Here is a 24916-nt window from a genome sequence, read left to right on the forward strand (position 1 = left end):
CGTTATTTTTTATATAATCCGTGCTCACTTCTAACAAATATACAAAAATAAGAAACAGAACAAAAACGCTTCATTCCATTGTTTTGAGTGGGATAAAAATGGCAGCGTAAATGGCTAAATAGTAAAGAAACAGATATCCTATCTTATCAAAACAAATAACTTCTCCAGAAGTCTCTCCAAGAATTTAGGAAATGTTCTAAGGTTATTCAAAATTCTAAAGGATTTCCTTTAAGGCAGCCTTTAGAAATTGCTCCCAAAATTCCTTCAGGATTTTTTCCAGAGATTTCTTTAGTAATTCTCTTGTGATTTGCCCGAAGATTCGTTCAGATTTTATTCAAGTATTCTCTTAGAGTTTCTTCAATTGATTTCATTCATTCATTCCTAAACTGATTTTTCCAGGTATTTTACAAATAATTTTGTACAAGAAATCTTTTGGGGTCTTTTTATGCAAGAATTTCCTCATGTATTTATTTAATTACTACTGCAAGGGCTTTCCGGAGATTCTTACACAAATTCCTCCAAGAAATTCCACAGGAATTCCTCCAGGGGATGCATTGAGTGTTTTTGCTAGATTTTTTTTTAGAAATTCCTCTAATAAGCCTATTCAAGGATTGATAAATTCCTCCAATGAATACTTTACAAACTCAAAAAAAAAACAAAAGAATTCTTTCAATTCTCACAGAAATTAATCCTAGAAATTCTATAGAAATTTCTTCATACATTTTTAGGAAATTGTTTGTGATCTCTTCTGGTAATCTTAATTTTTTGGAAATTCTTCTGGTAATTCTCTTGAGATTTTTCTCGGTCGTTCCGTTGTAAATTCGTGGATTTATTTTTAATTTGCAAAGATGTATCTCATAGAACATCAAAAGTAATAACAGACGAAATTTAATAAAGAATTATCAGAAGAAATTTACAGAGGAATTACCAAAGAAGCTTTTAAAAGTTGCCACTTAAATTTACAAACGAATCGACTAATTAATTTTCAAAGTACCTGTATGTGTCTCTGACAGGTTTTGGGCCGCTGAATCCGAATCCGGGCTCAGATTTGTTTCAGGACGCCACAATTTTGAGCTATACCTCAATTTATAGGGCAAAATATGCGATTTTGGGCTTTTTTGACTGCAAGCCGTTAAACATGGAAATATATTTTTAAGTAATTAAAAGGTAAAATGGTCAATTAACATCTAAATTTACGACTCACGCAAAATATTTCGTTTTATCAAATCAAATTTGAAAGATTTAAGCATTTTATGTTAATATGTAAACTTGCATGCAATTTTTGGAGGGTGGTTTGTATCGTACCTAACATAACCGCGGCCCAAAATCTGTCAGAGACACATTAGTTTGCTCTTGAAACAGACCAAAAGTTAATTTTTGTTACGCTGTGCTATTGAAAGAATTACAATAGTAATTGTCAGGTATATGAGCAAAGGGACTGCTGGTAGAACTTTTAGAGAAATTGCTGAATCCCGTAATAAATTTCCAAACCCAAAGAATTTCAAAAAGTTCTGTCAAAGATATTTTCAAAAATAATAACCAAATTCAACTTTGAATATTATTGCCGAGAAATTCCAAAAGAGTTATGCCGAAATAGTTTTCAAAAACATTTGCAGAGCAAATTTCAAGAATACTCTTATAGGAACTTTCGGATCAAAACCAATCAAAGCATTTCCCAAGAATTTGCCAAAAAAACGCCAAAAGATATTTGAAAGTTTTTTTAGGTAACTCACAGAAAACTCGCCGAATAAATTACCAAAAAATGCCAAATGAATAACCCAATCAATTCCCGTAGGGATTGGCATAGAAGTTTCCAGAAAAATGTTAAAGTTATTCCAAAAGTTATTACCAGAGGTTTTCTCAAACGAATTGTCAAAAAAAAGTCAGTGAAAAGTTGCAGACGGAATTCCCAACAGAATTTTCCTAGAAATAGAAATCCAAAGAAGTTCATAGAAATAAAAATCAGAAGCCATTTTTGTAGCATTTCTGAGAATTAGTTGAAGAAGTTTCCAAAGGAAATGCCTAACAATTAATCAAATATATCGTCAAAGGAAATTTTCAGAGCAATAGCCGAATGGATTCTTAAATTAATGTTTAAAGATATTCCTTAACGAATTTGTAACGGGTTTCCGTATTAATTACTGAAAAAGATAAAAAAAATCCGAAGAAATACTTCAAAAATTGTAATAAATGATGTAAAAATTCTCACAGGATTTGCTCCAAGAGATTCTACTGCAATTCCTCAATGAATCCTTTAGGAATTCTTCCAAGGTTTTTATCAGATTTTTTCTATTGATACCTTTAACGGTTTCTTTAGCGATTACACCAGTTTCGTCCGGATTTATTTCACGAAACTTCTAACGAAATGTTTCTAACGATTTCATCAATATTTTTTTTTCAAGTGCGGAGCTCCAAGAACTCTTTCTTGGATATCTTTTACGATTCATCTGGGAAATACTTCAAGGACTTCTTTACAAATTCCTCGAAGATTTTCTGCGAAAGTTGCAACAGCGATTCCTTAGGAAACTTCTTCTTCAATTCCTTGAAGGATTTTCTTCAGTATTATGTAATCCCAAGAACTCTATAGAGAGTTTCTTAAAGATATCCACAAACGATTCGCACATGTTCTCTTCAGCATTTTTTCAGAGGAATACTTTGGAGTTCCTTCAAGATTTTTTTAGAAACTTCTTCAAGGGTTCCTTTTGCACTACCTTATACGATTTTTCTTGGAAGTCCTATCAAGGATTTCTTAAGAATTTGTTCAAGCATTTCTTTAGTAATCATACCTGCAGGGATTTCCTCATAAATTCCTCTAATAATTTCTGTAGAAAATCATTCAAAGATTCCTTAGGCAATGTTTTTAAGTCCTTTTTCACAATTCGTTCAAGAATCTTTTAAGAAATTCCAGTAAAAATTAATCTTTTCAACAAGGATTTTGTTTTTCAAGTTACATATAAAAGTTCGTTCATGGATTTCTCGAAGTTTTTCTTCAGATAATCCTACAAGGATGGACACATTCATCCCTAAAGAATTCCTGCACAAATTTCCTCAGGGGGTCTTACAGAAATTCACCCAAGGCCTCCTGCGGAAATTCTTTTGAAGATTGTTTTTTTTTTATTTGCACCAAAGAATTTGGAATTCTTTGGGGTTTCCGTCATTGATTTCTTGAGAAATTATCTAGGCATTTCATAATTAGTTCTTCCAAAATTTGCTTACAGATTTTTTTCAGGAATCCTTTAAGTAATTACTCATAGTACTCCTAGTACTTGTAGTACTACTTCATAGTACTGTAGTAATCCTTCCAGAACATCATCAAATATACCTCCAAAATCAACCCAATGATTCTTTCCTAATACATCTTAGAATTCATCTAGGCGATTCTTAAAGATTTTTTTTAGAAATTTCTACAAAAAATCCTACAGACATTTCTACAAGAGTTCCTTCGGAGTGTAAAGAATTAGCATTAAGTTAAAATTCACAAATACAAAGAAATTTAAAAAAAAAGTTCCTTCGGGAATACATTCAAATTTTTTTGGAAAATCTCCCAAGGATCCATTCGGGTATGGCTTCAAAAATCTCAAAAAATCATCAAATATATTTTCCATGAGGAACTACTGCAAGATTCCTTCTTGAAGAAATCTCTAAAATCATTCTTGGAGAAATTCCTTGAGGTCCATCTGAAGGATTTCTTGAAGAGTTTCATGATATAATCCTTGAATGGCTTTATGAACGGTTCCGAAATGGCATTTCTGAACGACTGCTTGAAGAAATGCTTACAAACAAATCCCAAAGGAATTCCTGAAGGATTTCTTGATAATTGTTTGAAGAAATTCTTGAAGAAATGTCTGGAGGAGTTCCTGAAGCAATCATTGTAAGTATTCATAAACCAATGCTTAGAAAGTTTTCTTAAGCAATCCCTGAAAAAAGTTCTGAAGTAAATCATAGAAGAATTTTTGTAGAAGTCTTTGAAGTAACTGCCTGATAAATCGAAAAATATATTCTTGCCCGAAGGAATTCCCGCAGAAACCCTTCAAGAACGTAACATGCGTTCAGTTCTTAATTTTGATAAATGGGGCCCCTGAATTTCAGCTGCTATCTTACGCTAAATCAACACCTATGTTTGGTTCTGTGGTTAGGATATCAGGGACATTTTCATAATGCTCATGAATTATGGGAGTATAATCGCTACTGAATATCGTAAAATTCAATTTTGATTTCGAACACATTTTTTATTGTATTTTGGGGCTCCTGCAGGTGCAAAGAGTAGTCATCAAATTAATATAAACAAAACTAACGAAACTACATGAATAAAGTGTGTACATTTATAATTGTTAATAATAGAACATCAAAATAGCCATCTGTGTTCCCCATTCCAAAATCTCTTGATAATCACGAAGAGGCCCCTACATACCTATCAGCAGATCGGCAAGTATTTAACTTATACTTATATGTAGGAATCTTTCGCTAATCACAGAACTTTATTCAAACTGGGCCCCCGAATTCAGGGGGCCTCCAAATCAGGGAAGGTTCATAACACTAGACCTGCCCTGATTTGGAGGCCCCCTAGGTTCGGGGGCCCGGTGCGGACCGCACCCTCCGCCCCCCCCTTGCTACGCCACTGTCGTCAGGGCTATCTTTTTTGAAGGACTACCTTCAATTTTGCTCCCATCTCACCGCCGGCCGCGTTAAGCTCATATCGTAATGAACATTGAACAATTTCCATAAAGTGTGGCTCATGAATTATTAAAACTACGCACGTAACGAATCCCCACCGAGAGTTTGTTCAGGATGAACGTACCATCCGTTACGCAAGGGTCCAGGTCTTCGTCGAAAAATAGAACCCCTCCGTTCCAATAACGGGGTGCAAGAATAGCAGCGACCATCCAAGGTTGAAATGATACTTAGCTGAATCGTTATTGCCAACAACACTCGCACTCCCACTCCATCTTCCATCGATAACATAGCCCCGGCAGGTTCATGTAATAGCTTTTCGAAAACAACAACCTCGACCACAACTCTTCTTCTAGGTAAGGTACCAGGTATGTGAAAGCAGCAATAACAATAATAATCTGAACGACGATGCGACGACAATCATCGATGATGATGATGACGTTGGTGTTATCTTACCTGAGAATTCAGAAGACTCCTTGTTTGAAGTTGGACGTCGCTCCCTTCGGGACAGTATTCGGTATGATCGCTCTTTACTACGCGATTTACGCGAAATTTGACAGCCTCGGGCCAGCGTCTCCTAAACAATATAGACTGTAAATGAATCTTAAATGACCATTGATCAAGTAGTGAAAAAGTGGCGGGAATTGTGGTTGGCAATGTGATGATGCGGTGATTATTTTTATTATTGATGGGGAAACTGTTATTGAAGCAAAGCCACAAAGAAAGATTCATGGTAAAATTGTTATACATGCATGCAAATAATAAACCGAAACGAAAAATAACTTACAAAATAATCTTTTCGAATAATGAAAGTATGCAAATGTTGTATTTCAGAATGCTGTAAAACTTTCAAGAAAAAGTTTTATAAATGTAATTTTGCAAATACCTAGTTTTGCAAACAAGTCAACCGTCGTGCATGATCAATAACTAACATAGTTTGTATCAATTTTGTTATTAAAATTACAACACATATTAGAATTTATATTACTGATAAACTACGTTGACTCGTAAGAGGGAGGTTTGAAATGGACAAACATGAATCTACGAAGTACATGGACAGTGCCTTACAACAATTCGTAAACCCATTAAAACCCAACGAGACGGCCCTGATAACCCTGAAGCACCACCCTTGAAACCCCCGGAAACTCCTTAAAACTCCCATGAGACCCGCTAAAGCTCCCTGAGATTTCTGAAAATACCCATGGGATCATCTGGAACCCTCATGAGACCCATGAAGCTCCCCTGAGACCTCTTGGGGCACCCTGAGGCGCCTCAGAGACTCCATAGAACCATCCACAAACGTCCATTAGACATCTTGGACCTCTTAAACGCCTCTGATACTCTCTAAATAAATTGCCCAAGAGACACCCTGGAACCTTCCTGAAGCCCTCTGGGACCACTATCTCCTGGGACCCCTTGTAACTCCCCTGAGGCCTCCTGGTACTCCCTTGCTACCCCTGAGACCCCCTGAAAACCCAATGAGACCCCGAAAATGCCTCTAAGGTCTTCTGGAATCTTCTGAGACCTCTTGGAACGTCCCTAAGACCCCTAGAAACACTCCTGGAATCACCTGAAATACCCCTAAGACCCTCAGTAACTGTAATGAAACCTTCTGGTACCTCCTTTAAACTCCCTGGAATCCACTTGAAACGCCTCAGAAGTGTCCTGATTCCCCCTCCCCCCCCCCCTTAACGCCCTGAAGCCCACTGAAACGCCCCTGATACACACACTCCTGCACACACATGTAAGGTCATAAATGCAGTACTAACGGAGTTATGTGTTTTTTTTTTACAATCTGATAAGTGTCGAAAGCAAGGAGCCGACCCTGTGATAAAGAGACGGATGTAGCCCACCCCACATGACTTCCGTGATCAGTGATCATAAGTTAGGGGCTGTCGGAAGACAAGCTTGCCTATGCACATATGACTAGGACATCCAAGATAATTGATTTAATAGATGGCCGCCGTTGCCATAGTTACCGTCGTTACACTGGAACCTCTTTTTATGCCATGGGCTGGAGGTGCATGTATCAAAAATTTGCACAAATGAAAAGAGGGAATTTTGTGCATAAATTAAGTAATTTATTTCGCGAGAACTGGTCTTGCTTCTGGACATCTGAGGGGTTAAGCGGGTTTTCGGGAAGCCCAAAAAAGGGGCTTCTGGGAACTTTAGAGGGTTGTTTCAGGCGATTTCTGAAGCCTTTTAATTTTTCGGGGGTGTTTCATTGCTGCTGTCACAACCTCGCTAGCCTCGAACACGTTGGTTATATGAGAGATGAACCAGCCTCGGGCTGAAAATCTCTCTAATAAAGATACCTACCTACCTACGTTGGTTATGGTCGGTTTTATCGCCGAGATCCATTCCCAAAGGATTAAGGGCCTTCCGGCAGGTTTCAACGGCGTTTCAATAGAATTATGGGTGATTAAAAAGAAGGGTGTCAGGAGTTTTTGAGGGGGCGTTTCAAGGAGTTTCGGGGGCGTTCCAATATATTTCAGGGAGTTTCAGCAACGTTTTATCCTTTGTACAGCGGCGCGCGTCCTGAAGGGTTAAAGGCGTTACACGGGGTTTCGGGGGCCTTTCAAATTAATTATGGGGATTTCAAGAGCGTTGACCCCTGAAACCCCCATGAAGCCTTCTTAGACTTCCAGACACACCCCTGGTACCTATGGTACCTTCTGAGACCCCCTGAAATGCTCTTGAGACCTCCAGGTATCCCTCTGAAACACCTTAGGATCCCCTAAAGCGCACCTGAAACCTGTGCTGCTTTCTGAAGACCCTGAGATCCCTTGAAATCAATCCCCTGAAATCTTCAGATAACCTTTGAGACCCACTAAACCACCCATGAAACTCCATGAAACCCCATGAGACTCCCTGAAATGCTAATCCCTGAGACCTACAGGGTGCGGCAGGAAAAAATGCGAAAAGTTCAAGGCACTATTACACGCTAAATATGGGATATATATGACTATTTTTTCATTACAGTGTATCAGTCAATGTCTATATTCTAGCACTGAAAAATAAAAATGAACATATTTGATGTTTAACATGTGATAATGTAGGCCTAATAAGCGGATATCAATAAACTGCGCGCCCAATGGTCATTAAACAAAATGACTATAACAGTAACAAAATTAGCTCAAATTCGATGAACAACCAGACCACACTAATCCAGAGCCATGTAGTTTCACATACCAGATGAAATAAGTACAGTATGCGGCAGGAAAAAATGCGAAAGTGTTTTTCAACTTCAAACCTCATTTTCGTCCATTTGACATTAACCATTCTATGTTTCAACGTTCCATGATCTATAATAGGCTAGTTTTCTGAAAAGTTAATTAAAAAAAATTCCATTTTGGTCACTAACCTTTACAGGGCGGCGCCTGAAGATGAAGACAACCAGAATTTTCAAACCGCAGAAAATCGCACAGGTCGCTAAATTTCGCATCTGATAAAACAAAATTTTCGATTTTCTCTACAATATCATCAAATATATGTACTTATTTCATCTGGTATGTGAAACTACATGGCTCTGGATCAGTGTGGTCTGGTTGTTCATCAAATTTGTGCTAATTTTGATACTGTTATAGTCATTTTGTTTAATGACTATTGGGCGCGCAGTTTATTGATATCCGTTTATTAGGCCTACATTATCACATGTTAAACATCAAATATGTTCATTTTTATTTTTCAGTGCTAGAATATAGACATTGACTGATACACTGTAATGAAAAAATAGTCATATATATCCCATATTTAGCGTGTAATAGTGCCTTGAACTTTTCGCATTTTTTCCTGCCGCACCCTGTACATATATTTGATGATATTGCAGAGAAAATTAAAAATTTTGTTTTATCAGATGCGAAATTTTGCGACCTGTGTGATTTTCTGCGGTTTGAAAATTCTGGTTGTCTTCATCTTCAGGCGCCGCCCTGTAACGGTTAGTGACCAAAATGGGAAATTTTTTAATTAACTTTTCAGAAAACTAGCCTATTATAGATCATGGAACGTTGAAACATAGATTGGTTAATGTCAAATGGACGAAAATTAGGTTTAAAGTTGAAAAACACTTTCGCATTTTTTCCTGCCGCATACTGTACAGGTACTCTCTAAGAGCCCCTAAGAACTCTAAGTACCCTCCTGATACCCTTGAGGTGCATTAGTAAATCTCAGAGGCATTCCAGGACGTCTCAGGGGTATTTTATTGGGCCTCAGAGGCGCTTCAGGGAGACCCTGAGGTCCCCTAATACACCCCTGAAACACCCAAGAACCAGAGCTGCGCAGTATCAGTCATGTCAGTTGACTAATAATGCTCCACTATCACTGTAGGTTATCCAGCGTTTCTCAAACTATAGGTAACGACGACGCACTGGTGGGTCGCGAGCTGATTGTTGGTGGGTCGCGACGATTTAACCGATGCTGTAATAAATATCTTCCTTAACCCGTAAACACCCGAGACGATCTACTTTTGGTAGAAATACAATATCTTCTTTGTTTTGGTACCTCCCCCCCTTTGCACCCTCCCCCTTTTGCGGGGAGCCGAAAATATGTGGCTTTTTTGTATTTTTCATAAATTCTGCATCTTTTTGCTCAAAGTTCATCGTTTTGCTAATCATCAATAGTTTTAACTGATCCTAGACATGCAATGTATTACTACCCATCATAGTCTGTTGAAGTTTTGATCCCAGAGCTATTCTAAGGCCTCCAAAGTACTCCGAAATTTGCGTCACAAATCCAACATTCTAAACCAATTGTGATACACGATGAATCATCACTGAACATAGTCTATGCTACTCAGAAAGCCTCAAAGCACTCCTAGAAAGTTTATGGTACTTGAATTAGGTGATTTAGGTCATCCAAACCACTCTGGAATTCATTTTCTTAAGATCTACAACATCTATCATCATTTGTGTTCACTTTGTTCAAGAAATTTAGTCACGTCGATGTCCATTTGACCTCGCCATGTTACGAGCAACTCAATATTGTGGTAGTTGGACATTCCGTGAAATACAAATGGCCTCCAAAACACTTTGAAGCTTGGGTTACGATATCTACATCTGTATCATGCTTAAATTGTTAAAAAATATTCGTGGAATGTAGTCTACATATACTGCTGATGGAGCCTCATTGCACAACAATAATGCTTTTAGTACATTCATGTGATATTCCAGGCTTTCCAAACTATTCTGGAATCAGGACTTTCAAGGCCTACAGGCTCTACTTTTGTTTCTGTTCACTCTATCGGCATAATTCTTTCACGATTGTGTCTGTTGCACCTCATAGTATTACGAGTATCTCTATGTGTTGCTATTTGAATGTCCACTGGCACACAAATAGACCCAATGTATTTTGAAGTATGTGTCGCAATATCTGTAAATCTAATGATATTTTATTGTGGCAAATGCTCGCGGAATATAATCTACGATACTCTTAGAGCCTCAGATTGCAATTCTGATAACTTAGCAACATTCACATGGTGATCTAGGTCATCCAAACTATTCTGGCATTCAGACCTTCAAGCTCTACAAGCTCTACTCTTGAATCTCCTGTAGCTCCTCCAAAACACCCTTCGGGAATTCCTCCAAGACTTCCGCCAAGAATTCCTCCAAGAATTTCTGCCAATAATTCCTGGAAGAATTAATCCTGGATTTTTTCAAGAAATTCCTCGAAAATACATCCAAGAGTGCCTCCAAGAATTGTACCAGAAATTCCTACAAGAATCCCTCCAGATTTTTTTTTCCAAGAACTCCTTCAAGAATTCCACCAGAAATTTCATCAAGAATCGCTCCAGATATAACCCTAATAACTCTGCCAAGAATTCCTCAAATAATCCCTCTAGGTATTTCTCCAGGAATTCCTCATAGACTTCTGCCAAGAAATTCTCCAACCATTCCTCCAAGCGTTTCTCCAGAAATTCTTCCAAGAATTCCTCTATGAATTTTTCCAAGAAGCTCTCAAGAAATTTCTTCAAGAATTTTTGGAAAATATTCCTACAAGAATTCTTGTAGGAATTCTTTGTCGGAATTCTTGAAAGAAATTTTCAAGGAATTCCTGGAGAAATTCCTGGTTTTTTGGTGGAAATCTTGAAAAAAGTCTTGAAGGTATTCCTGAAGTAAATCATTGAAGGGAATTCTGGAAGGAACTCTGGAAGGAATTCTGAATTGTTGGAGGAATTCTTGTGGGAAGTCTTGGAGGAATTCATGGTGGAATTCTTGACTTATTTCCTGAAAGAATTCTTGAAGAAATTCCTGGGGGATTCCTGTAGGCATTTTTGGAGGGATTTCTGAAAAATTCCTGAAGGTAATTGGAGGTGTTCATAAAAGAATTTCTGGAAGATTTTTTGGATGAATTATTGAAGGAAGTTCTTGAAAAAATCCTTCGTGGTATTTGTGGAGATATTCCTGAAGGAATTGTTGACAGAATTTATAGAGGTACTCCTAGAGAAATTCTTGGGGTTTTCCTGTAGGAATTTTTAGAGGAATTCCTGGGGGGATTCTTGGAAGAATTCTCTCATATGTCTTGGAGGAATTCTTGGATGAATTCTTAAAGAAATTCCTTGGGGGGAGAATTCTTGGTGGAATTTCTAAAGATATTATAAAAGGAATTCCTGGATGAATTCCTGGAGGACTTTTTGGTGGAATTCCATGAAGAATTTATTAAGGAAACTCCTGAAAGAGTTCCTGGAGGAATTACTGCAATAATTCCTGAAGGAGTTTTTGGAGTAATTTTGGGAGGAATTTTTGCGTGATTCCTTAAGATTTTTGAAGGAATTTCTGAGGAAATCCCTGAAGGAATTCTCGAACGAATCCTTAGAGTAATCCCGGGAGTATTTTCTTGAGAAATTACTAAAGGTTTCCTGAAGGATCATGGAGGTATACATAAAGGAATTTCTGGAGGAATTCTTGAAAAAAAATCCCAAAAAATCCCTGGAGGAATTCCTAGAAAAATTCTTCGACGACCTCCTGAAGAGTTCGTGGAAGATTTTCTGAACTAATTTCTGTTGGAATTCCTTGAAAAAAATCTTCACGAATTCCTGGAGAAATGCCTGAAGGTAATCTCGGATGAATTTCTGGAGTAGTTAGTTGTTGGAAGAATTTCCTGCGGGTTTCTGGAGAAATTCTCTGAGGAATTCCTGGAGGAATGCTTGAAGAATTTCTTGGCGGAAGTCTATGAAGAATTTAAACCCAACTTTGAAGGGCCACAGAGCTTTTGTGGGGAGTGAATTGAAGATCAGTTCAATAAGTGAAAATTGAACGATGGCAAAGAACAATTCCTCTATCTGCTCTGCTGCTTTGGTGTAGATACCTTCATCAGTAGGAAAATGAGAAAAACTGAGCGTAATTATTCGATTTCCAGTGCTATAGGAGCTGATTATTGATAGTCTACATCTTTTTGTTTTCATCTAATGAGTCATTGGCAAAGGTAAGTTGGAATATGTTAAATTATTGGCTATCTTTCATCTGATATGACGGAATTTAGCGCATATGACCAAGTGCCACTGCATTTCTATATATAGATGACGCTCAAATCGATCATGGATGGAATTTTCTCTGTGATCGACTATGCATGGCCAAAATTATGATATTGTATGTTTAAATGTGTTGCCAATGACGTATTTAATATTTTAAATATAGTTCTGAAAATTTCGTATTTATAAAACAATGGACAATGAATTGTCTTAACACATATCTGCCCAGCGTCCTATTTATAGAAAAAAAAAATTCCCTGGAATCTTGGCAATGATTAATAATTTATAGACCATATCCAAGATGGCGGCCACGGAATGGTAGTTTGAGCTATAATACCATGCAATATGGTTATCTATCGATCAGGCTTGATAAGTAAAAGGGTAGAGGGTGAGGTGGAAGGTCAGGGTAAATGGTAGGGTAGCGGGTAGGGCAAACGGTGGAGCCGAGGTCGTGTAGAGGGTTTGGGTGAAGGATAGAGTAGAGGGGGTGGAGTAGAAGGTTAGGGTAGACGGTACGATTAAGCACAATATAGAGAGTATGGTGAAGGGTTAGAGTAGAGGGTACGATAAAGGATAAGGCAGTGGTAATGGTAGATGATAGGATAGAGGGTAAAGCAGATGGTAGGGTTAAAGGTTATGAAAGAGCGTAGGATAGAGGGTTAGGATAGAGGGCAGAGAGGACAGTAAGGCAGAGGCTAGAGAGTAGGGTGAAGAATTGAGATGAGACTAGATGAGATAAGTTTTTCTTTTTGAGATACCCTCCGGGATTTCTTCAGGTATTCCTTTCGAGAATTTTCCCAGGTTTCGTCTGGAGATTCATTCAGATATTGCTTCCAGAATTGCGCCGCTGTTCTCTTCGGAGATTTTTGCAGAGGTTGCTTTAGAAAATCCTGAAAGGATTCTTTCAGTTATTCTTTTCTGCATTCCTTCAGGGATTCGTGCAGGGAATTCCTCCTAAAAGTCCTTCCAGGATTCCTGCTGTGATTCCTTAAGAGATTCCTCCCAAAAAAATATGAAAAAATATATAGATTTATGCCGATATTTTTCTCAAGCAATCCTAGATCATAGAGACTTCTTCTATGATTCTTACAGGAATTCTTGCTCAGCTTCCAGCCATGGAGTAGTACAAGCATAAGTGGAGAAGCCGTGTACAGTATATCTGGTTGAAATTTTATATCAAAACATGGAATGATGATGAATCTGGGCGTGTTACTGGAATACCTGTAAGTACGAGACACTGAAGACGACCTCATAGTTGAGGTCGGAATACGTATCTGTCAAAAAATGCAAATTCTTAGAATAATTGAAAGGAACACTACTTATCACAAATTTTCTTTTCAAAACATGCACTTTTACTGAAAATTTTACTTATGGTGAGTACGTTAAGAGTGTTTGTGGGGTACTAAATGAAAGACTCAATAACTTTAATAGAAATCATTATCTGTTTAAAATCTAACTTCTGCAGTATTTTAACGTTTGGTTATGCTACACATAGTGAGCATTCTTTATTTGATTTGTTTTAGAAAATTAGGTTTGAGAATAGTTGAACACTGAAGTTGAAACTACCGTAAAACGGGGTATCATTGATCAGCGGGGTAACATTGATCGGCTTGGCCGACCTCATGAAATGTTCAAACAAGCATTTCACATTGAATCAGTTTCTGCTATCGAATGGTATATCGTAGTCCGCTGTTATTTAGCTATTAAATAACATGTAATTCTTGAAAATTGAATTTCATAAACATTGAAATGAAAAAAGTCGATTTTTCTATAACTGTTTTTTTTTTTTTTTGTTTGTATTTATGTGTATTTTAACTTAAGCTAATTCTACACTTAAGTTCTATAACTGTGTTTCGTAACGCAATGAGATATATTGTCAAACATTCATGCATGCCACGAATACTAGGTACAATATTATGTTCGAATTCACTGTATCACTTCAATATGATATCCCAGAGTTAGATTTAATGAACGAAACTTTTATAAAAATGCTCTTTTTCAATAAAATATACGATTTATTAAAAGTAGGCTATCAATTCCTTAGGGCATTGCCTACCTTTAGGCGTTATTCGCGGTTTGGAGAATTTTTATCATAAAATAACTCAATAAGTACATAACTTGTAAGAATTTGGACAACATTTTCGAAATCAGCGACCCCGAATTTAGTGAGTAGAGTAAGGTGGGGCAAAAGTTCGACCCTAGTTGAAAATTCCATTTTTTTGAAAAAGTCGAAGCAAATAAAAATAAATGAATACCGTGTGGTGATTCTACCATCCATGGCCTAAAATTTTGCTGAACAAAGTTACGCCAAATATCTTTTCAATTTTGAGTTACAACGCCTTTTGTATGTGTGCGTCTTTTTCGAACTCTTGCCCCACCACTGGGGCAAAAGTTCGAATCTAGTGTTCGTGGGACTTCGCTTACCGTAGCACACTATTTTGACACTTTGGTAATAGAAATAATTGAAACCAATTAATATTTGGTGTTGGAACTGGAATACACTTTAAAATTCGATCTGGATTTTACCCAAATCAGGGTTAAATTTACTACACCAAAAATTAGTAGTTTTCCGCCAAATTTAGATAAAACAACAATTTATTTCAACTTTGATCGCATTTTCTCACTAATTCCATCATTTATAGAGATAATATGTACATTTTACACAATTTTAGGTTTTTACCTGAAGTTGCCACATGACTCGAACTTTTGCCCCACAATTCGAACTTTTGCCCCACTATGGGTAAAATATGATTTCCAAATCTTTTTTGCAAAAAGTTATACATGCTTAAGCATCTTCAAAATATACCTAGTTACGCCCCAAAATAAAAGACCGAGTTTGATTTCATTACAATTCCAATCCATGCGTTGGAAGGAGCATCGCAAATTACATATTTTTGATCAAAAATCAACATTTTGTCATAACTTTTCGAAACATTGATCAAATTTCATAATTTTTGGAGTGAAAGACTCTTTTTCAAATAGGTTTCGAACAACCTTGACACCCGAAAGAAATAATTTGAATTGCGATCAAAAACTTCAAAAGAAACTCTTGCCCCACTCGAACTTTTGCCCCACTTTACTCTAAGGGTATTTTCAACACAAACGAACATTGATCACTGACATGATCAATGTTACCCCAAATCAACAAAATCAAAAATTAGATTAAAAAGCCTATTTAAACATGTTTAAACGTTTTACCACAGACAAACAGACGTAACACTTGTGAAATTTCCATCTACCACGCTTTTAACGATCATTTTAAATTTTCATAGTTGTGGCTTTTGTAGTATACCCCATAGTTTTTCTTTCGAACAAATTTTATTTTATCGCCCGACAATTTTTCCGATTGAATTATTTTCCTCAAAATTGCACACGCGTCCGATACCCGTAAACTTCGTCAACAGAATGCCAGAAACCTCATTCACAGCATTCCATTCTCCGTTACTATCTTTCTCTGTCTCTCCCGTTCAAAACTCGCAGACACACTTTATCCCATCATTGTGCTTGGCACTCGGTCGCTTGATGGCCTTTTCTCTTTTCGTCCTCCTTCAAATTCTCCCCTTCCATTCATCTGCCTCCAGGATGCCAGAACGAAGCAAGCGCACGCATACAATGTAATCATCATCATCATCATCATCATCATCATCATCATCATCATCATCATCATCAGTGCCTGTCACGTCCATTCTAGTACTGACCAGAGACACGCTCAACATTTTCTAATCAATTATAAAGTACAACACCTTATTCTCTACAGCTTTCACAACCAGAGGCGCGCGCATCGTTTTTCTATGCGTTTGACGTTTCACACTAGCGCCTTCTGATGACGATATTGCACACCACAGTGATTCGTGCAACTTTTCCACCAGGTGATGGTAGCGGGAACTGGGCGATGGATTTCCATGAAAATCGTTCAAGGTGTTACGTCTGTTTGTCTGTGGTTTTACAATACTTTTTCGAGTAGCTTAACACATAATCAGAGGGCCAGTTTTAAAAATATAAAATATGTAACATTTGCTTTAACAAGAGAATTATTCAAGAAAGATCGAAAATTCTGATCAATGTTACCCCGGATTACGGTACATGAAATTACAAGGGCCATGCATACTTTTAGGCGTTTATCGGGTTAGATTTCTGCCCCCATTTATAAGTCCTTTTTCTATTCTTTTTAACCTTCCGTCAATCGCGCTGTTGTACTTTGTACAACACATGAGAATTATCGACTATTACTTTGAAACCATTTTTTCTATCGATGTCAAACCCGAATGTATTCTACAGGAAACTTATTTGGAATTATTATAAGACCTTTTCTGAAAACAGTATAACTCCTTATAATGCGGAAAATTGAAAATCGCATTATGAAGAACGTACTATATATAAGATAAGATAGACAGTTGAATGTGAATATGGTGTCTTCGGCAAAGTTACTTGGGATATCAAGGGCCTACACGAGGTGACCTGAGTAATTCAGATTTCAACCGATAGGCGGCGCTAGTGAGCATATAATTTTTATATCCCATATAACTCAGGATCCTGAGTACTTAGAAAAATGATGTCTTCGGCAAAGTTGTTTGGTTGGTTAAACACTAACTGATGCAGAGCCGTATGGTTTGAAACTCTACATCTAGGTGGCGCTAGTGGGCATTGAAATTTTATAACTCATACATCTCAGGACCCAGATTACTAGAAAGATGGTGTCTTCTGCAAAGTTGTTTAGTAGATCGAACACTAACTGATGGTAAGGGTATGCGGTATACCGAATTATTTCGCCAAATACACCTCGAAACGAAATTCCGCGGAATTCCACGGAATTCACCTGGGCGAAATTTATGATTTTGAATTTCAAATTTAAAAAATTTCGTCTCTAAAAATAGATTTTGACGAAATTAAACGGAATTCCGCGGAACTTCTAATAAATTTCGAAAACAAATAAATAGTGTAAATGTCCACATTATCTATCTAAGATATTACTAATCTGAAGTTACTCAAAAGTGTTTAAAAAAGTATTTCGAATTGCGAGAGACAAACTACTCCCAGGTTCTATGATAAAGACAGAACAAATCTCGAATTTTCTTTTTATCTTGGGCATACCATCAAGATCTTGCTCAATAGGACACGATCGGTGAAGTACTAGAATTGAAGTAGTGAGCTGAAATTTTGTATGGTGAGAAGGCCAATTCTCCGTTTCTGCAATGAAATGGATTTATCGCCGCGAGTAATCAATAAACAAAAAAACCAGCCATAGAAACCAATTTCCCGACGGTCCATCGAAGCATGGTCGATGTCGATACCAAAATGAGAAAATGAAATAAAAAGTAGAGCGCGAAATAAGGACCTCCGATTACATAGCTTTATTGCACCACTTGAAATAGGACTAAGCATGCATATGCAGATGCACTCGAGCTAAGAAAAACACGCCCACATGTGGCTTAGGAATAGCAGATAGCTTAAGATTTCATCTCTTTTCACCCCGTGTGCTAGATAGGAACTAGATTAAAAACCGTACAAATGTTTCACAATTCTATACTTTAAACCACGCCTTAACTAATAAGCCTTTTCGGTTCTGAAGTTAGAAAACACGAAAACAGATAAAAAAATATCGAAAATCCCAGATTCGAGAGGAACATAGCACATAAGAGGAAATAAATAAAAGATCAACCTATTCAGCGACAAACAAGTCCAAGCCCATTTTCTAATAGATTTATGACATATTTTGTAAATCCCAGGTCCTGAAAGGGATATGAAAATTCCGTTTTTGACATCTTGTAAACCTAACTACTAAACATCAATAATGCAACACGTAGAATTAAGATACACACTGTAAGAATTGTAAATAAAGTTGAAGTTCAAAGATCATTCCAAAGTGTTCTCACTAATCCGAAACCGGATAAGGTTATTTTTGAAACAGTTTCTCACCAAGTGAAAACTTCTCTCCCTAACCGGAGAAAAAAGTAGCTTGAAGAAACTTCCCAATCAGTAGTGAAAACGGTCTCCCTAACCGGAGACCAAAGTAGCTACTGGCGGCGACAGGATTGAAAAACGTGGGTATTATGATTCCTTGCCTAATTTGATGCTGTTTGAGTAAAACTTTGGGTAAACATCAAATTAAGCAAGGAATCATAATACCCACGCTTTTCAATCCATTTCATTGCAGAAACGGAGAATTGGCCTTCTCACCATACAAAAATTCAACTCATTATCTCAATTATAATACTTCAGCGATTGTGTCCTATAGGTATGCTTTCAACATTATCGGTATGTGGGACCATACTTATTATTTTGGGTAAATTTTCTGATTGAACCAAATGCAAAAAAATACGAGATTAGTTCCTGTCTTCAGTTTAGATTATTAACAGGAATTTTTAGCAGGGTAATGGAGAATATTAGGATAGGGGCTATAGGCTGCGACCGGCAATCACTCGACCAGGGTTCGATATCCGCTAGGCGCAGCAGTTGAAAACATGGGTTGTGATTTATAAGAAACTTTTTTCAATTGCTGACAATGTCGGTAAAGTAGATTTTTTTTTCTATTTTCGTCGATAAAATAGCTCTGAATGATAACCAATTGATAACAAAACCAGTTATCAATCAGCTGTATTTTTTCATGTTGATGACAAAATGCAATGTTGAACAAAATATTGTATAACACAATTAGTTATCAACTTGAAGTCAATGATAGCTTAACTTCTTATCATGTTGGTATTCGAGAAGTAAACTTGAGTTATCATTTTTTGTTATGTTGGCTCTTCAACCTAAATGAAAACAAACTCAATTATCAAACGAATGATAATCTGTTGCCTAACTTGTTATCATTTTGTTATTCGCCTTTGCTTGGGATGAGAGTCTTTGTCTTTATGGAATTGCAATTCGCGCCACCGCAAACACGCAGTATCAATTCGCACAAAATTTATGTAACTGCAAAATTCCGCGAAACTGTTTCGAAAAATTCGTTTCGTTCCGAAAAATACCGAGTGATTTCGAATTTCCTATCGAGCTCACCAAACATTTTTGAATTTCGTTTCGTTTTGTACCGCATCGTATCAGAAATTTTATATTTCGTTTCGTTTCGTTTCGCCTTGAAAAAAACCCATACCGCATACCCTTAACTGATGGAGAGCCGTATGATTTGAAACTCCACATCTAGGTGGCGCTAGTGGGTATTCAAATTTTATAACTCATATGTCTCAGGACCCTGATTACTTAGAAATATGGTGTCTTCTGCAAAGTTGTTTAGTAGATCAAACACTAACTGATGAAGACAAATATGACGTGCAATTTCACATCCAGGTGGCGCTAGTGAGCATTCCAATTTTATACCTCATATATCTCAAGATCCTGATTACTTATAAAGATGATGTCTTCGACATTGTTGTTTGATGGATAAAGAGCTTACAATGGATATGCCATTTGATACGAGATTCCACTACAAGGTGACGCAACACATTTATTTGCTAAAACATGCAAATGGATGCTTTTTCAATGTTTTCAACAATCTGTGTTTTTTTCTGTCAACAATATTTCAACCGAATTAAGTGTATTTAGAAGCCCAATAGAACAGTTAGCATTCCGTTCATTCCACTGTTGTTCTTTGTACAACACATGAGAATCATCTGTTATGTGCTGCTGGCATACTATAAACACACTGATTACTCCTTCAAGGCTCATTTTATAGCACGTATCACATTCAAACCTATCATAAATCAAGTTACTGCATTGATTAGATGTGTGACGACCATGATACAAATTTAAATAAATCCAAATGACCACTGAAATTGTAACTTGAGAGAAGACTACGCTTTTGCATGATTCAATAGTCTCAATTCTTGAACAACTAATCTGGAATGGGGATCGCCTACAACTAAAACTCACCGACACCATAAAAGAGCTTTCTTGAGAACGTTTTCCGTGTCCATCGATGTTAATTGATCCAGGGTTCTCTGTTTTTATTACTCATTACAACGTGTTATGTTATCCCTAGCAAACATCAAGTAGAGGTTGACTTCACACAACTTATTTTGCGGGTGCCAAGGGATTTTCGACCTAAACTTCACAGAAGATATGGCTGACGCAAGTGTTCATAAATTTCCAAACCATGGCTGCTGGGGGGTGCCAGATGGCACTGGAAGAATCCTCTCGTCATCAATAACCGAAAGAAGCTATGTTTTGTTGCCTATGAATGTGTGGGGTGGTGGTACTTCAAGGATACCGAAAGCAGACGTAGGGGGGAGGGCGTTGGTTTAATTGTTCTGACGCTGCTCATTTATTATTGATACGAACGATGCCGGCTAGGCATTTATCTTAAATTGTTCAGCCGATTCAGACAAAAGAACTTTCCCATGATGGTGCTTTAGCTTGATTTGGCTAATAATCTGGAATAAATTCGCTGTGAAATTGGCAACGCTTTATAATGGGTTCACTTCTTTGGTTATCATCATTGCTTTAACCTGCGTGTATTGCATGGTTGAGATTTCATCGTTCGTTGATGTGATGATCCCAGCAGTATAAGAGTATCTCCAGGATTATAAAGGACCATTCTTAGTGACAGAAACTCTTCCTTGGTGGTGTAGAAATATGAATGGGCCTTGCTCACTTGGGAATTTACGAGTACCAAAGTCGACAACGACCACGACGTCGTAGTAAAAGGGAGGTAGCAACGTGAATGCTCGACTCGATATCATTTGCCCCTGTTTTCACTTTCGTGTTCATAAAGTCCGATGAACTTTTTACTGGGGAGCAAACTTCCCACCGACCGATAAGAGTGCGATTGGAATAAGAATGAGGTGCGGACCCAGGGGTGGGTTGGACTCGGAGGATAAAGCGTCGGAAAGTTTTTCAAACCGAGCGGGAGGGTGGATTGCAGCAAATGTGGCGTGGAAATTGTCAACTTTTTGATATTGCGTGGGGTGCCAACGAGCGTGAAATAATTAGGGGAAGCAGATGAAACTAACCAACTCGCCGCAATTGTGGCTTGTTGTGGGGGAAATTGTGCTTACCGTCGACTCGCTCGGAATATTTGATGACGAGTGTAATTTGTGTATGAATGCATGGAATAAAGTCCATAGCGTTCCATAATTCCTATGTTTTCTGATTACATGTAAATGATTGAACAAATAACTTTTAAAGCTTAACCAGACATTTTCATTGTATGGACGAAAATAATAATGGTCGCGTGTTCGGTGGGGTCCATATTAGGCATGTTTCTCCTACTCGCTCTACAAAAATGTTTAGGGAATGGGTAAGTGTCCTGTTCAACAGTGATAGTGAGTGTACACTGTACAGAAGGTATCGCTGATAATAAATAGTTGCATTTGGTCTATCGTTAGATCGTAATGAATGTTTATTGAGGGCATTTATACATTGGTAATTAACTCCTGAACATTTACATCCATGCATTGTTTATACCTACTTCATTGAATAACTAACAAGGGTAGAATAAAGAAAAAGTGTTGAAAAAATTGAGTCACTTTCGCGGTTTGCTGAGGTCTGATTACTAGTGAAGTTTCCAACAGAAATCATTCGTCGATTTATATTTAGGGGTTAGGGGTGACCTGTGGCGATTTTTCTTTGAAAAAAGGTTTTTTCCCTATACTAAACCGTATAAAAACTTGGAAGGGCGGGTGCTAAAATATGGTATCTCCAAAAGTGTGCAGGAACGACATCCTTTTTATTTTTTCCATATACAGAGGATAGGACCGTTTCCATATACAGGGGATATTTTTTTTTCGTGTGTATAATTTTAGGTTATGTCAAAAAAATTTCAAAGCTTATCATATAAGTCATAAACGCTTGAAATTTCATTGCGTTTGATTCATTGAATCCGGAGATATAACAGTTCAAAGTTGGTTATCGGAAAATTTTGAAATTTTCTAGAATCTTTCTAGCTTCATGTGAAATAGCTCGATCTCTGAAAATTTGGAAGGATAGTGTCTTCGGAGAAGTTGATGGGTACGTCAATAACTTACAGATGATGAGTTGCAAAGTTCGAAATGCCTCCTTTGCACTTGACGGTGTTAGTGAGCATGTAAATTTTCAAAACCTTATATCTCACAATCCCGATGACTTAGAGAGTTGGTGTCTGCGGCAAAGTTGATCAGTATGACATAGACTTACATAAAATGGGACACTAGCTTCGCATTTTTTTATGTCTTTATTTATGAGATTTTCAGCCCGAGGCTGGTTCATCTCAGAGTTTCGCAATTCTGCCACTTGGCGGCGCTATTGAACAGGCAAAATATAGAAATCTCATAGCTCAGAATTCTGATAGCTGAAAAAGTTGGTGTCTTCGGCAAAATTGATCATTAAGATGTAGTGGCAGCATTTCGAAACAAGTGTCCCATTTTATGTAAGTCCATGTCATACTGATCAATTCTGTCGAAGACACCATCTTTCTAAGTTATCATGATTCTGAGATATGAGGTTTTGAAAAGTTACATGCTTACTAGCGCCGCCCAATGGAGGAATTTCGAACACTCATCATCTGTAAGTTATTGGGTTACCCAACAACTTTTCCGAAGACACTATCTTTCCAAGCAGTCGCATATCGCAACATTTGCTTGACAACCTAATATGGTTCCTGTAGTGCAATTTAGCATCAAACTGTTGATGGCGCCTCTAGCGGTCAAGTTACCAACCAATTGGTCACACCCTCAAAAAGTCGAAATCACATTAGCGCTAGCACATGTTTAGCACTAGGAATCCAGTGTGCCTCCCGTTCAGTGATCTAATAATAGAATAGAAATAAACTAGAACTCCATCGGCGCTGTAGTCAGTTTTCTTATTTAATTATTTTAATAACTTTAATTACAATAATTTACCATTATAAAGTATCCATCTTGTAGAGGACCTTTTGTTATGGTAAACAACCCAAACAACCAATTTGCACGTATAATGAAGTTTATGTTCATGTTATACGTACTTTTATGCGTTAAAGTTACATCGCATAAGATGCAGCAAAAGTGCCTTATGCGTACAAAAGTGGAGGCGCTATACGTGCATTGACGGAACAATAATAACGCTATATGACTTGAAGCGATATCTTATGCGATGCACCGCGTGCACGATTGCGATGTAATTCAGCATCTTATGCGACTTAATAATATTAAAAAAAAAAAAAACAATTCTTGTCAGCTCGATATCGAACTAATGACCTCTGGATGGTCGAGCCACACTTCACACACAACACTAAACGATACTTATGAAATAAGCTGATTAATTATCATGATATCCTAACTCACCTCAGTGTTTGTTGGAGTGCACTTGGTTCACTTGTGCTGTGCGTGTTAGGCAGGCTGAAAACGACGAAGCACCATTTGTCGTAGAATTTTCACTGTCCCTCTCTGGCTAGCACCTCCCGATGTTGATTATCAAGCCAACAAAACTAATAATGATGACTTTGCAACCATAATTATGGCTGTTCACTTTCTTGTAGCTATTTGGCACTTCATCCACAGTGCAACAGAAACTTTTTAATTGTTATCACATATCAAATCGCATAATGTCAACATAATAGCTTCTAGCTTATGCGAGTTTGTATGCACATTTCAACGAGCTTATTTGTACTTTTATGCGATTTCATCCATACACCATTGCGAGGTAAACAAACACAACAAGAAAGTACCAAACGAAGTCCTATGATCATCGCAGTATGCAATTATGCGAATCAATTTGATACTTTGCGAGTTCGCTCGCACGCTTTTGCGAATAAGAAAAGTTCATCGCAATAAAACATCAAAATATCATCTACTACGATGTACTCATACCTTATAAAAGTTGATTTGTATTCTTATATGACTTTACTTGATGCATCGTAATAAGTTCAAAAAATAACATCATATGCGATAAAAATTGTCAGTCAGCCGAACATATATGCGATAGTGACTTAAAATAGTACTTTATATGATGTACAACGTGGTTTCTTATGTGACTCCTGGTTGTCTGGGAAAATTAACTTGACACTTCTAGTACCGCCGCTGACGCTGTAAGGGCGTGGCAAACTAGATGTTAGTCACACGAATAGTCGCAACATTGGACTTCTGTGGCTAGTTATTCTACTAATAAGAGTCTCGACTGTACATATAACCGTGCCCCAGCTGTCCCAAGGGGATCGTAGAAGGCTGTGTGGTGGAGCGGACCTGATGTGATGGTTAGAACACTTGACCATCACGCCGAGGACCTGGGATCGAATCCCACTCCCGACAAACTCGCAAAATGTGAGTTCTTCCTTCGGAAGGGATGTACTTAAAGCGTGGGTCCCGAGGTGAACTAGCCTAGGGCTAAAAATCTCGTTAATACAGATAAAAAAAAGCTGTGTGCGCGAGCGGGCTGCGTTTACAAATTTTGCTCTGCGTTGTTTTGACCGGTCAAATTGACAAACGGCTGAGGTGCTATGCTTTCCGCAAATTTTACCTTGCAAATTTATCTTCGCTCTTCAACACATGTCTCTTAGCTGACGATTCAGCGGATCACGTAGTGTTGAGTAAGATCAGAAATATTTCGTTCTTTCAATCATGGGCTGTTCTTTGGAGTCTTAACGGTTGTAGAGATTCAGTGTTGTACTGCGGAACAGTAAAATGATTACTTAATTTGATCAATCTTTTTTTTTTTTTGGTTGAGCGGCATTTGGCCAAATTGCGTTCTACCAAATGACCCGAAACCGATTATCACGGTTTTAAATCGGTGCCGAGCACTCTGACAGAAGGTCGAATGATCCTCAAGCTCTATTTGCAACACTGGTTGTATCAAGGGTTGTACTTTTGAGAAAGTACAGAAATGACTGATGGT

The 24916-nt window shown here is 37.6% G+C and overlaps 1 protein-coding gene across 3 annotated transcripts in view; it reads right to left on the minus strand.

Moving 5' to 3' along the window:
- The window catches only part of LOC109405399 (pyrokinin-1 receptor), a 398748-nt gene that overhangs the window by 82670 nt on the left and 291162 nt on the right, over positions 1–24916 (minus strand). For all 3 annotated transcript variants that reach the window (XM_062843026.1, XM_062843022.1, XM_062843015.1), the window contains one exon: positions 5128–5248. In XM_062843026.1, coding sequence (XP_062699010.1) covers positions 5128–5248 — 121 coding nt within the window. The remainder of the gene's footprint in view (positions 1–5127; positions 5249–24916) is intronic.

This window comes from Aedes albopictus, chromosome 1, assembly GCF_035046485.1.
Source record: "Aedes albopictus strain Foshan chromosome 1, AalbF5, whole genome shotgun sequence".
In the NCBI taxonomy this organism is placed as follows: Eukaryota; Metazoa; Arthropoda; class Insecta; order Diptera; family Culicidae; genus Aedes; species Aedes albopictus.